The sequence below is a fragment of the Echeneis naucrates genome, chromosome 16 (assembly GCF_900963305.1).
Source record: "Echeneis naucrates chromosome 16, fEcheNa1.1, whole genome shotgun sequence".
NCBI lineage: Eukaryota > Metazoa > Chordata > Actinopteri > Carangiformes > Echeneidae > Echeneis > Echeneis naucrates.
In genome coordinates, this window is record NC_042526.1 from 8,037,997 (window position 1) to 8,052,516 (window position 14,520).

The 14,520-nt window shown below is 41.8% G+C and overlaps 1 protein-coding gene across 1 annotated transcript in view; it reads left to right on the forward strand.

Annotated features, from left to right (window-relative positions):
- tmtc2b (transmembrane O-mannosyltransferase targeting cadherins 2b) overlaps positions 1-14,520 on the forward strand; it is an 80,408-nt gene that overhangs the window by 52,097 nt on the left and 13,791 nt on the right. The window contains exons 3-8 of the mRNA XM_029522861.1: positions 2,601-3,447; positions 4,923-5,037; positions 5,537-5,622; positions 7,112-7,296; positions 8,360-8,438; positions 11,007-11,128. Of these exons, the coding sequence (XP_029378721.1) occupies positions 2,601-3,447; positions 4,923-5,037; positions 5,537-5,622; positions 7,112-7,296; positions 8,360-8,438; positions 11,007-11,128 (1,434 nt within the window). The remainder of the gene's footprint in view (positions 1-2,600; positions 3,448-4,922; positions 5,038-5,536; positions 5,623-7,111; positions 7,297-8,359; positions 8,439-11,006; positions 11,129-14,520) is intronic.

The following is a 14,520-nucleotide window of genomic DNA, read 5'->3' on the forward strand; positions in this document are numbered from 1 at the left end:
ATAATAGTCGTCCGTCTATCCTGAGAGGTCGTACACAGTTCAGATGACAGATTTTAAAGCTGGGCTGTCGGAGAGTTGGGGTTAGTGCTGAATTTTAATGCCACACATGAATGAATGTTCACGCATGCCAAAAGTAATTAAAAGTTGGCAGGGTTAAATAATTTTATTCCTATTGTAGATCTTTTAATTTATAACCAGGCTGTTGTGAGATGGTTGGCTGTTGAGGGGATATTTTAAACTAAGAATGGAGTTTGGCCCTTTTGAAGATGCACCCTTTGACGGATGTTTATACAGACGAGACTGGCATCTCTGGGTAACAATACATCTGAGCAAAATATTTATCTATTCTTTTGAACTGGAATGAAGGATCTCATCTGGTCCCTGGATTTGGTTATTTTTTGCTCCAAACACACATCAGTGGTTAATCCGAAGATCAGCAGTAACAGATGCTGCTTCCAAACGTGTCACTGAGGGCTAATGATACATGGCCGTAGTATTAACCTTCTACAGGATGTGGGGCTTGTTTATTTCGACTTTTAAAGGAAAACTTGACATAACTTTTAGCTTTATGACCCCGGGTGCTTTCTGTTCTGGCCGTTTGCTTAAACTGGAAAAGTTTATGTCTCTCAAATGGAATTTCCACATGACGAAAACCATGTTTGTCTCACGTTTGAAACCAGTTTGTGGGTGTTTGTACTGTTTGATCGGTTGTATCTGTATGTGCTGACAGATGTTTGTACTTTTTCTTTTTACCTTTTCATAACTCAGAGATAACTGGGATTGATTCGAAAAAAGACTCCACTGTTTTGTGTTCAGTTGCTTAGCTATTGTTATTATGTTGGACTCAGCGGGTTTGCCAGTTAAAGTAAATTCGCGTACGGCTGACTGGTTGAAGAGGTTCGACGATCTCCCTGCACTACAGCACCTGGACTTTTTTTTTCCTATTTAAGTACTATTTAGAAGCATCTGACAGTAATTTCCTCATAATTCTGGTGTAACACTTAACATGACATGTCTTTGTGATTTACTCTTTAAGCTGCTGATGTTAGTTGTTGCTAACACTTTTGGCAGTTGCTGAAATTCATGACAACATTTTCAGCGAGGCGTGTCCTCACCACATACTGAAGCACTGCAGGTTGCTGCCAGGTCTCCCAGGAAGGTTTTGACAGAGCTGACCTTATATTGTTTTTTTATTTTTATTTATTTATTTATTTATTCGTTTTTCTGTCTCTTTCATAACCGCTATGAATGTTGTATAGCAACCTTTATCTTGGAAGACTTGCACTTTAAAACGAGTGCAGTTGGTGCTCCTTTCAGTACCCAAGACGTATCATCCTGTAATTAGGATGACAGCTTCTCAGTGATGTTATTGTTGATTTCTGAGCCGCAAAGTTTGAAAGGTGTTGGGGTATATAGCTGCATTATATTTTCAGGTGTGCCTGTTATCAAGCAGAACATTTTCGTGTTATTGTCATTATGTTGTCTTTTGTCATTTCAGTGTAATGTTCCGTTGCCTAATTGTTGGGCTGCAGCACTTTACATTAGCAGTAATCTTTGAAGGGAAGCAAAAGGATTCTCCTGTGGTCAGATGTACCCAGTGGTTATCAAAGCATCTCTGCACACATACAAGCCGTAAATAAGACTGGACACAGCCAGGAAATCAATAGTACATCCTCAAAGCAGTGGTGGTACGAACTTTATGATCACAGATGAGTTACGGTGCCTTTTGATGTGTGTAGACAAGAGAGAGATCACATCCAGTGGTATAAAGTAATGAGAGGTTGGCTTGTGTTGCTTCGGTTTACATTTAAATAATGAAAAGGTTTAGAACTCCCATCTCATATTTTGGCCTCTCTGGTACTGAATTATTTATTTTTTAAAATGTATTCCTTTCTTGATGTATGTTTTGAAGCACAATACAAGTGAAGAATGCAGGATAAGAGCAGACACTGCTGTGGATGGAAAAGTTCAACATTTTTCTAAGTTGAATTCCCAACATGAAAACAATAAAAGGTCAGTGGTTCCTAACAGTGGCTTGTGGGAAGATATGTCCAGGCACTGGACACAGTTACAAAGTAAAATAAATCATTCATAAGCTCTCCAGTTTCCTAACAGGATTTGGGAGCATCTTTTAAGTATAAAGTTAATGATGTAATGAACTGAGTTTAGCCGTCATGCCTCTATGGAGGCCATGAGTGAAAGGAGTGGCAATTTTTTTTAAGATGTCAACAACAAGACAGAAGTAAATGGCTGGTCTTGCTTCAGACATGTCCTAATAGATCATAGCAGCCAAAAGCAAAAGTTGCTCGATGGATCACAAATTGATCGCTTATGTAACCATTTCTAAATTTTCCTTGAGCATTCTCTCTGCTCCAGATGGCATCAAGCAGCTGCACTGTCATGGGCACATAGAAATGTAAGATCAGACATTCCCTTGCTCAATTTCCACTTCATAATCTTGCTCAGAGTAAATTTAAGAGGCATAAGAGTCATAAATATTACAACCACCCAGAAAACTAGATTTGGCTTGTTGCTGAACATTTTCCTCTCCAGTGGATTGAGAGATTCAGTCCTGTTTCTGTGTTTGTTTTGTCTTTCAGAGAAAGAACGTCCACCTGCTGCTGAATGTGTTTTTGCTGGCAGCGTGGGGAGCCGTCCTGTTGGGTTGCCGCTTCTACTGGATGGGCAACAAACCCCCAAACTTCTCCAACTCTGACAACCCTGCAGCCGACTCCCCGTCGCTCCTCACCAGGACGTTGACCTTCTTCTACCTGCCTGCCATCAACTTTTGGCTCCTCCTCTGCCCAGATACACTGAGCTTCGACTGGTCAATGGACGCCATGCCTTTGATCAGGAGCGTGGCCGACTGGAGGAACTTTTATACAGCGATCTTCTACCTTGGGCTGCTCGTGCTGGCTTGGTTTGGCCTGCGGATGCACCACAAACCCAGGGGCAAGGACATGAACGGCAAAGCTCAACAGTACACCAACGGCAGAAATGGAAACAGTAATGGACACAGTTACCAATATAACAACCACGAACATACAAACAATTCCAACACAGGCACTCACATTAATAGTGCGCAAAATGGTACCAAAAAGCACCACGAGAGCAGAACTCCGCTGCCCACCACTGAAAATGTAGTGGTATTCTCTTTAGGCCTTTTGGCTCTTCCTTTCCTTCCTGCCACAAACTTGTTCTTCTACGTGGGGTTTGTGATAGCAGAGAGGGTGCTCTACATCCCCAGCATGGGCTTTTGTCTGCTGGTGGCGGTGGGGATGAGGTCACTGTACATCCGACTGCGGCGCCAGTCCTTCAGGACGATGTTGGTGTACTGCAGTGCTACCCTTGTTCTTCTTTTCGGCGTCAAAACCGTTTTGAGGAACCGAGACTGGCAGAATGAGGAGATGCTCTACAAATCAGGGATTTATGTCAACCCTGCTAAAGGTAAGATTGGACCCCCGATGCACGCTAACATTCAGATTGGCATGCAAACACAAAAGTTAACTGAAAGGCTCGTTTATGCACTTTTATGCCTATTCCCACATCAAAACCTCTTTCTTTCCATCACATTTGGTCGTCTGTATGAGTATGAGTAAGCTTTTTCGGTTTTGAATTTGATTATGTCGATTTTCTCTTTTACTCTACTGCCATCCAATTCAAAATCAATCTGCCTCAAAGCATCTCCTTTTCATCGCTCAGCTGAATCACAGGATGTTTGTGTGCTCAATACTTTGAACTCATTCCCGCAGAGACAAGGAGACTGTTGTGAATCCTGCAACTGGAGGCCACATTCTGTCTAAGAAACAAACAACAACAAAAATAACTTTTTGCTGACAAATTTTCTTTTTTTATTTCTTTTTGTGGGGTTTTTTTTTTCTCTCTATTTATATTTTTATTTGCAGCTTGCAGCGTTTCATGAAACCAAATGCCCTCTCTCACTTGCAAGTTCACATTGACCAATTTCTGATTGGCATCATCAACAAGAGACAGAATATTCAGTAGCTTTTGAAGATAAGCTCATCAGACGCAGATCCCTATCCAAAGGAAAGTTCTCAGAGCCGCCGAGAAGGGAAGCAGGGCAGGAACTCGCAAATGCAGCAGCAGGACACGTTGTGTTAGCTAATTTCCCTTTCAGATTCTGTAGCGGAGTTGAGGCATGACAGCTGTTTGTTTTGGCAGGCCATCAGCCGAGCCGAGCAGCAGCAATGTCCTGACTCACATTCATTACAGCTAATATGGGAATCGAATAAAACTCAGACGCTTGACACACCCACCAGATTGTTTGAACTGTGAAATTTTGGGATGAAAACAACTTCATAAAGTTTAGAGTTGAATGAAAGAAGCTTGAGCTTTTTTTTTTGTTGTTGTTGTTTTTGGGTTTGTTTGTTTTTTTGTTTTTTTTTGTCTGCCTGATTTTATTTATGCTGAATTATCTTCTGGAATCTGACAGATGTTAGTCTTTGAACCACAGTAAATGTTGCTTTGATGCCCACTGCATATAGTAGCACTTTAAACACATCAACAAAGGCAGCATGAGCTTCGATTTTATTCCTCTGTTTCATAAGATGTGTGGAGATTCAAAAAGGAGCAGGATCTGACGGTGTACGAGTGTTATGCTTGGGGGTAAAAGCATGGCAGAATAACAAAACAGGGCTCGTAGAGTGGGTCGTCTTGTTATGCTTGCATATGACTTGTTGTACCAGCTACAGCAGAGCATCCTGAAACACAGATCCCATGTCAGTATGAGGTTCTGAATAAAAAAAAAAAGAAGTTTTCACTTGACACAGAAATGTGTTATACTTGAGAGCATTGCAAGATTCAGATTTAAGAAAGGAAAAAAAAGTTGATACTTAAGATAGCTGCAAAAACTTTTATTTATTTAACCTGCTTGATTAACTTTTTCTATTGTAACCTGCCAGCATGGGGAAACCTTGGAAATGTGTTGAAGAGCCAAGGCAAGATGGAGGAGGCTGAACAGGCATACAGGAACGCTCTGTATTACCGCAGCAACATGGCTGACATGCTGTATAACCTGTGAGTTTATGTCTTCCTTCATTGTGCTTTACATTTTCTTGTTCAATGCTCCTGTTGACTCTAAGACATGACAGTTCGAGTTAGAATTATCTTATGTGATTGTATACATGATTTTTTTGCAGCATGTCTCAACACCAAGCTGTTTTACTTACGTAGCAGAGTGTGTGTGTGTGTGTGTGTGTGTGTGTGTGAACAAATGGACGAGCTGTCCTTTTACTTGCGTGTGTTGATCAGAGCTGTTCTTTCAGAGGAAGTGTCTTGTATTCCCCAGAGTGCTGTCTGTCTGACAAGGTTATTAATGATGCTGTTTTAGCCGCAGGGAGAAAATGAAAAGCCTCCTCAGCCAACGCTCATAGCCTGCTCAAATGTCTGGGTTTCGCTCAGATCTAAATCTTCCCCCTCAGTTTCATCAGCTTCTTGTGTTCTTGTCTAAGCACAACAGAGGCTTCCAAACATTTGAGTTTTTCCAGCCATCATTTCTCTCTTTTGTCTTTTCCAGTGGCTTGCTGCTACAGGAGAGCAACAAGTTCTCAGAGGCACTCCACTACTATAAGCTGGCCATTGGGAGCCGGCCAACTCTGGCTTGTAAGTACAGCTTCTTCTTTTCTTTTTTTATTGACAATCTACAGGCCTTGTGGTTGTGGCCATGCTGTGTCCAGGCAACAGTGAACATGAGCTGTGGTTATGTGAAGGGAGAGAAATAGGTGGCAAAGGGCACTGTGAATACGGCTAAATTAAACAGCTGTCTGACTGACTGTCTGTAGCGAGATGGATCAACTGATCACATAACTGCATTATCTCATTTATTACGGATCCAGACTGTGGCACTCGTTTTGGCTTATGCCCGCTAGCTTCCAGACATTTCCGTCCATCGCTCACTTTTTGCTGTCTATCTTAGCTTCCTCTCTTTCCCATAAAAAATTGCCCCAGTTGTACTCCCTGAGTAGAACTTATCTGATCACACAAACAAATTAGCTCCCCACTGTTCCAGGCATTAGCCAATGACAGATAAACAGGGAACCTTAAATGTCTCTTCTTTTTTTTTCCTCTGGATTAATTATAGGCCCAATCAAGATCATGGTTCGACTCGAAGATTTCCATTCAGCCTGCAATTATCCAATCTGTTGCTGCTGATAGCAAGGTTAATTAATTATCCTAAGCAGCAGACATGTTGACTATGGTGTGTGAATGTGACTGTGACGTGTTCTTTTCAAGGTTACCCCATTATTCACTGCCTAGTTAGGAGCTACCTGATACAAACTGTAGCTTTTTATTTAATATGTAAAGCAATTCTGCTTTGCGACTATTGATTGCTATCACATTTTGTGCATATAGGAAATCACAATTCGAGGGGTGATGACATGGAAAAATCTTGCCTTTGTCTGTGAGTGTATGTGTTGTTTTTTTGTTTTTTTTTTAATCTGCTCTATTTTCGCTGCAGGTTGTAGATCTGTGCAAAGAAAAGAAAATTGACCATTGATAGCAATACCATTAAAGACAGATAATACTTGAGGTATGAGAAAAACAAATGTAAGGACAGAAGAAGAAGAAGAAGTTAACACCCTTGCAGGGATAAAAGGCACCTTGAATCTCAGCAACCCCCCTTTCATTATGTCATTCTATAGAAGACCCTTTCACTGCGATCTCCCCAATCGAGTGAATTCATTCCAACAGCTCATCTGGTTCACAAAGACTGTTTTATTGTCTAGCTGGGTATCAATCGTTAGATGCTGTCTTTAACTTTTCAAGAAAAAGTTGAACAAACACTCAAAGTATCCCACAGTGTGCATGTAAAGGTCAAATATACAGACCAATAAATTATGGAAAGGACGAACAGCAGGCCATAGTTCTTGCCTGAAGGCCTGTTTAATATGGAGATGGTCATTGCTCACCTTTTCAGCAGCATTGATCTATCAATGCCATGCTCAATCTACAATGAAAAATGTTGCAGATATTTTGAGGAAGGCAATCTAGGAAGAAAAAGCTGTAAGACATGGTATAATAGTAACAGCAAAAAGTGTCCAAGTAACGCTACCCAGCTGATGCACCCCTTTCCTGCTCTGTTCTTCCTCAGCGGCGTACTTGAATACAGGCATCATCCTGATGAATCAGGGTCGCACAGATGAAGCCAAGCGCACCTTCCTAACCTGTGCTGACATCCCCGACGAGAACCTGAAGGACCCCCATGCTCATAAGAGCTCAGTTGCCAGCTGCTTGTACAACCTGGGCAAGCTTCTCCATGAGCAGGGACATCAGGAGGTAAGAGTAATCACTCAATGTGTGCTTCAGGACATTCAGGACATCCCAGCAGATTTGGTAATGGTAACATTGAATAGTTTTCCACAAAGAAATGAAAATCTAACACGTTTTCAATTCTTCGATGCAAACCAATGTATTTCTTTCCATTAAATCAAATATAACAACCAAATTATCGCCTCCTAAAAATATGAAATTGATGAAACCATGATGCATGTATTGTAGCTCATTAAGTCCTGTTTTAGTTTAAATCTACAGTGTTCATTGTACGATATATTTCATCTAAGAAATAGCTGCTGTCGGAATTCGTGGTGCAGTTGTTTGAATACAGTACATGCGGAAAAATGTAAACCCATAGCGAACTGAGATAAAATGTCCAAGGAGCCTTCGGGGGACACGGTGAAAAGGTTTTAAATGGACATGTTCCAGAATTGCTTTGGTCATAGGGGACGCAGTGTTGTGTGCAGATAATCCTCAGGCTGTTTCCAACAAATTCACTCTCTTTGCTCGTAAAGACCTACAGTGCTGGCTAAAGGAACTGGTTTTCCAACGCTGCACATTAAATTGTACACAAGCACCGATGCTGCTGCTGCTGATTCAATCAGGAATGAGGCAGTAGAACTGCAGATTCAATAAAGGCCTTTATAAATAGTTGGCATGCTGGTGAAAGAGAACAGTCCCACTTCCTCCGACCTCTAACCACAACATTTGCTTCAGCAATAAAGCTGTTCCACCTCCTTCTACCGTTTTAATTTGGAGGGATTCTGAGGTGAATTGCTCGACCTAAATACTACACATGTTGGATGGAGCCTATATGTGACACCACTGTGGTCGTCCTAACAGCCATGACACTGAGGATAGACCCTGTCAGCTGGTCTCTGTATGAACCAGCCTCCAGGCGACCCCCAATTCCACGCTGTGTATTCATTGCGGAAGGGCCCCGGCTGCAGGGGAGGAATGACTGGTTACCCCAGCTCCAGTTTCTCTGGCGAGGGTCTCTCTGCTCACTAATGCAAACATCCCCCACCTTCCTTTTTTTTTTTTTTATTATTTGTCTCATTCACAGGAGGCCCTCTCCGTATTTAAAGAAGCAATACAGAAAATGCCAAGACAATTTGCGCCACAGAGCCTCTACAACATGATGGGTAAGAGCTGCTTTTGTTTCAGGACCACAAGCATGGAAGCTGTTGTTTTTAAGCATAGACGTCCGCACTGAGGGTCAGAGTTTATTTTTGGATTCTTTAGAGTATCTTACACTAAAGAACTTTTTTCCTGTCTTCTGATACAACTTTCTGTCCATAATAGGAATGCAAACTCAGTTTACAGCCCCACCAAACATGCATCTTTAAATGTGGGAAGTTGTACTCACTAACATCTGCTATGCAACCGGGAGTTCCCCTCAATCAATGTTGATTTTTGTAGATTTGTTTCTTAATTAAATAGTAATTAATTGCAACCAGTACGAGTAGTGCTGTCAGAATTCAGACAATGTTAATTCTGTGGCTGAGAGGTTGACTTGTGAATCTTTAACGTATGTACTGTAGGTCAAGATATTTGTGTTTGCTTTGTGTGGCCTACAGTTAGGGTTAAGACGATGCAAAATATGTAAAAATATTTTAGGGTGTATCTGAAAGAAGTAGAAGATTTATAAAATCTGTATCAGATAAAGCCATTTCTTGAAATAATATTAATGAAAGTGATGTTTTTAGTAAAACGTAATTTGAGTTCATGCCATTAAACAATGTTGAACAGCTTCACAATATCATTTTACAGAGTTCATTTGCTTTGTAGGATTACAGCTGTAGAACAGCTGCTGCAGGCTCATTATAGCAGATCTCTTTCCGCTTTTTGACTTTTTTCTCTCTCCCCCTCTCTGAGTCTCCTTCATGCTTTCTCTCTGTTATACACGTGCAGCTGCTTAAGCACACTTCAAACCTGCAGCGTCTGTAATCCAGACTTGGTAGTGCCACAGGTTTGCATCCGTGTTGGCAAAATGCAATTTGACAGAGCTGCCGAGATGATGTCAAAATGTTGATGAAAGTTCCAGTCACTGCTAAGGAGCAGCGCTGCATCTGTAACCGAAGCACTGAGCCAGCGAGCTGTGATTTCTGCAGCTTAGCGTTGTTTCCTCGCTGAACTGATTTGCACATTTGGCACACCTGCTCGTATCTGTTTCCTTCCAGTTTCACTCGCTGTGCTGCTCTCATGCTGTTTGTCAGAAGCCAAGCAGCAGAGGCTTTCACCAGAGGCAGACCTGGGTGGTAATTTGCGCCCTACTGGTCCCGCTCCAGCTCTCTCTGTTTGGCCGAGGAATGTTCCTCTGGTTTTCAGCTGCACAGATTCAGTGTCACTCCTAATTGTACGTTGATGTTTGTGCTAATCTGCTGCCAAGAGGGCCAGTATTTTAAACCTCGTCAACAGAGGTCATGTCAAAACAAGCCTTTGTATGGATTTAGAAATGATTCAGCGTCTTGGGGTTCATTGGAAGTTTCCTATAATAATATGTGTAACCCAACTGAAGATTTAACTCATTTGAGTGCTATCAGCTGCAATGAAAAAGCCATATGAAATGGGAGCACATTGAGATTACCAACATTTATGCTCTGTTTGATGTTAGCTGTTGACGTGGATGTTTTTTATTTTGATTTCCTTTGGCTTTAGAGACATGGATTTCGAACTCTGAAAACAAAGAAATGAGACGTCACAGATGGACATCATCTTTAAAGCGCTCATGTCTTACCTTAAATTTTAGGCAAAGGGACTTTAGGGACTTTTTTTTCCACAATGAAGTGAAGTCACATCTTAAATTCAGGATCTCCTACATGCCCACAGTATGTGTCACAAGCTATCACAGTACAACGTTATCGCAGTTGTATTGAGATGTGTGTGTCACCTGTTGCTTATCACTGTTTCTTATTAAGGAAGTGATTAGTGCTAATCCCCACAGGATTGAAGTTTCAGCCCACTCTAGTCTAAACAATGTGTCAACTCATTTTGCTGCTCATAAGACTTGGCATATTGAAATATAAACATGTAACTTAGTTCTAGTGAAATATCCCCCACCTGTGCTGCATTCAGTCTCTGCCCCTAAATGTGTTATAATGTTGATTTTTTTTTTCTTTTTTTTTTTTTTTCTCCCCATGTTGTTTCCAATTACATGCCGATGTTGTCAAATTCTTGCAATAATACAAGTGTTATTGGACAGCTATGAAAGGGAGGTCATTGTTATTTCAGGTGTTAGCTAGCATAGGGTCAGATTTTGCAGTGGGGGAGGTATCGGATGATGTCTGACAGATCAGGGAGTGTGAGGGTGTGTGTTGTAGACTCACTTCTTCCTCAAAAGATCCAACTTGGCTTATTTCCATTCAGTTTGATTCTACACAGAACTCAACAGAAAAGTTATTTTCAAATAAAAAAAAAAAAAAAAAATCAAGCCAAAAGAGATTTGTTTGTATTTGTGAAAGATGCTGAAAGTGATCTATAAATAATTTCTTCAGCTTGAATGTAGTGTGTATTGTTTGTATCCTTCTACAGTGCCACAGTTACCGTATATAAAAAAAAAAAACAGGACCAGCTGATGAGCAACATGAGCTCCAACCCATCGGTGTGAGGTCGAGCCTCACTGCTGCTCTGCTATGCAAATCCTCAGCGGAACATTGGGAAGATGCCTTAACCTCTGACCCCTGACTCGACCCCTTCTTTTCTTCTCACAGGAGAGGCCTACATGAGATTGAACAAGCTGACTGACGCTGAACACTGGTACAGAGAGTCCCTGCGAGCCAAGCCGGACCACATCCCTGCGCACCTCACCTACGGCAAACTCCTTGCTATGACAGTAAGATTTCAGCTTTTTTTGTGTGTGTCATCCTCATTTTGGATTATGTTAAAACTATAGACGAGAGAAAGCACACATTTGTTTAAACCAGTACACTGCTGCTACAGCTCTCTTGGTGTGGTGCGACAAGCATTACACTCTATTCAAAGTTCTTTGTGTGTTGAAGTGAGGTCTTTCCAGTCTGCTGGCTGCCGTGTGGACTTGGACATGTCTGACTTTTTCCTCCCAGACCACTTCTCGTTATATACCTTTTTCTGTGCACATCTTTCCACACTCTTTTTTTTTTTTTTATTACACTCTCTCTGACCTCCCAAGGCTTTTCATCATGTCTCCTCAGCCCTTTACTGACGGTCATAATGTGCTCCTGAAGTTTCTACAGTTAATCGATAGTGTAGGGGTGAATGAAGCTGAGGGAAAAGCTAGAAAGTGAGTGAGCAAGAGAGAAGAGAGTGGAATTGCAGTAGTTTTCATGATGATCCTCTCTGTCAGGGAATAAATCTTGTCACGGTTACCTTTTTTTGTTGTTGTTCTATATCACTTGTCCTTCAGTCTTATAAAGTAGTTTAACTCTTGCAATTGAAACGTGTAAAGAAACAAATCTACATCTGCTCTGGGTTTTTGGCCTGCTGGGATAATATCCGTTCAGGGTCACACAGCTGACCTTCGTTTCACTTACCAAAGACTGTCTGTGTGGACGGGACAGATGCAGAGTCCCCAAGCTTACAAGGGGATGGTCATGTCTTCAGGTCATACAGTCATCCGTTACGGATCGCAGCTAGATAGGCGTGTTTGGAACAGACAAGGCTGAGAGGAGCATCACTGGAAAGGACTGTCATAAGAGAAATAAACAAAGCAGAGGAAGAGTAGCACAGAAGGTCAAAAGAAAGGCGAAGGCCTCCTCCTCAGCTCTCCCACAGTCAGGGCCCTCAGTCTGAAAGGACGTAAATGTGTTCAGAATGCCTCAGCAGTGGTATCTGGAAGGCAAGACTCTTCCTGGCTCCGTCCCTTTTCATTTCCCTGATGGAAACTGAGGCTTTTTCAAGTTCTTTTTATTTGTGCTCTCTCCAAAATGTATGATTTTGAGTTTATCAAAATTGAGTTCTGTAGAGGAATTTTACTGGCCCACTTTTGCCTTCTTGGAAGTTTCAACCATTTAAAATGTTAGTTTGACATCTCTTGGCTAGGATTGAATGAGGCTGACAGCACTTATTTTTCTGGTACTTTTTTCTAAGAACCACTTGTTTTTGTATTTTTTTCTGATTACTATGGAAAAATTTTACTTTGACCAGCGTAGCAAAATTCTAATAATATTATAATCATATTAGACATTTAGTTACTTCAGTCTAAAAACAAAATTCCACCAACCAATGCAGAGAGCCAGGCTAGTTTTTTTCTAACCTTTGTGTTAAGACAGACTAGCTAATTGCTGGCAGTATTACTCCAAAAATACTACCATATACATCAGCGAAGTGGATGATGGTTATTTAAATTAAATTGAGCTCTTGCACCACACTGGATGGATTTTTGCATCTGTGCCCAGGCTGACAGTCATCTTGAATTATAGTTCAGCTGACTCTACAGATAGAAGCTGATTGTTAAACTGACTTGAATTCCTCGCTGAACAAAAACCCATCAGACCCCAGAAAGTATCTGAGGCCAAGTGCTGTCAGTAAGAACAGCTTAAGAGGAGCGACAGTTCTCTGGAGGATAGTTAGGACTTGGTGAAGTGGACGTGGGTAAGGATTCATTCGGCTGTGAAGAGAAACCCATTTCATTTAAGAAAGTGTTATTGATCCTGGAGAAGAGTTGAATTCAAACCTGGAGGACTAATTATCTGTTGATCTCTGACCACGATGGCTGGTATGGGCGTTTTGGGCCCCTGTGATCCTCTGAGTGCAAACAAATTCATCAGAGGAGTTGTTAGGATGTCCTTAGAGCTTCTCTAGCCAGAGAAAAAACATTTGAGAAGCATCAAATTTCACATATATTTGAAACTCGAGTGGACACATTTTTATTTAGATGTTCTGTTTGTTGAAATTTCCTGCCTATAATTCAGTCAGATTAATAATTCATCCATGCTCCTCTTTTGTGGCCATGGGCCAGCTGCGTGCCTGATGACAACAGTGCTTAAGCCTGATCAAAACCAGCACGGGAAGTTGACCCCCTCCCCCATCCTCACATACTTCCACACTCCTTGTGGCACAACTGCAAGTGATGAAGATGCGTTAGGTACTGTCTGGGGATTTTGAGGAGAGGCGGAGGGGCTGCCATGATAAGGCTCAGACACGGCGTCAGAGTAGGACGAGAGGATGACGATTGGAGCTGCGGCACAGAAAGACCAAAGAGTCGCTGTGATTTGTGGATGAGGGGAGGACAAAATGAGAAGGGAAGAAAGAGTTAATCACATAGATCCGTATCACCATCCCTGCTGTGCTGACCTTCCACACCTCCGCTGACACAGAGGGGGAGCTGGATGTATTCTGGGCTCCCCTGGACATATCATAGGTCAGAGTTGGACGCGGCGGCTGTCGATGCTGGAAATATTGGATTCAGTCACCCCCTCGTCATTTCTGCTGCTAATAAGATGCAGGCTTAATGCATAATCACATGAGCACCCGCAGAGCCTGGGCTACATCTGCAGTTTATCAGATGGTGTGCGTAGAGTTGAGGTGTGAGGCGCACAGAAATAATAGCGTGTGTTTGTGTGACAGAGGAGAGGATTTCCTCCACACAATGAGCTGACTAAAGTAAATATTAGTGGAATGGAAGTTGAGGGCACTAAACAATTTGTTTTCAAATCTTTATATGCTGCAATAAAGCTTGTTGATCCTCTACCTTTTCATGCAGTCCACATGTTAATATTTTCTTTCTTTCAGTACTTTGCAAAACGTTAGCCAAAGCTCTGCTTTCTGTTTGATTAGCAAATGTTGGCATGCTAAACTAAGATGGTGACGATTGTAAACCTTTATGGCTGAACATCAGGTGAGCTGGTATTGTCACTGTTAGCAGACTATAACATCTGGCTCAAAGTACAAGTCTTTCTGCTCGGGACCTAAACTAGGAGCTGGAATTGGTTCCTGTCCAAATCTTTAAGGCCCAGTCTGGCAGAGTCTGATTTGTTTGGCCAAATTGTAAACCCACTCAGCAACACACTGGCTATTCTCTGGTTTGTTTCCCTCTTTTTACAATAGATATCTTGTTACAGCATGCGACGCGTCTGACGGCAGATGAATGGTACAGTCCGAGAGAGGAAGAGAGTTCGTTTAGATCCTGACCGACTCAGGGCCGAAGCTTTACGCAATAGTTTGGCCACAAGTACTCAAGTATTAAAAAATGAAAAGGAAGGAAGATACAGGACATTTTCTTGCTCATTGTTATGAGTAGTTTTGAGG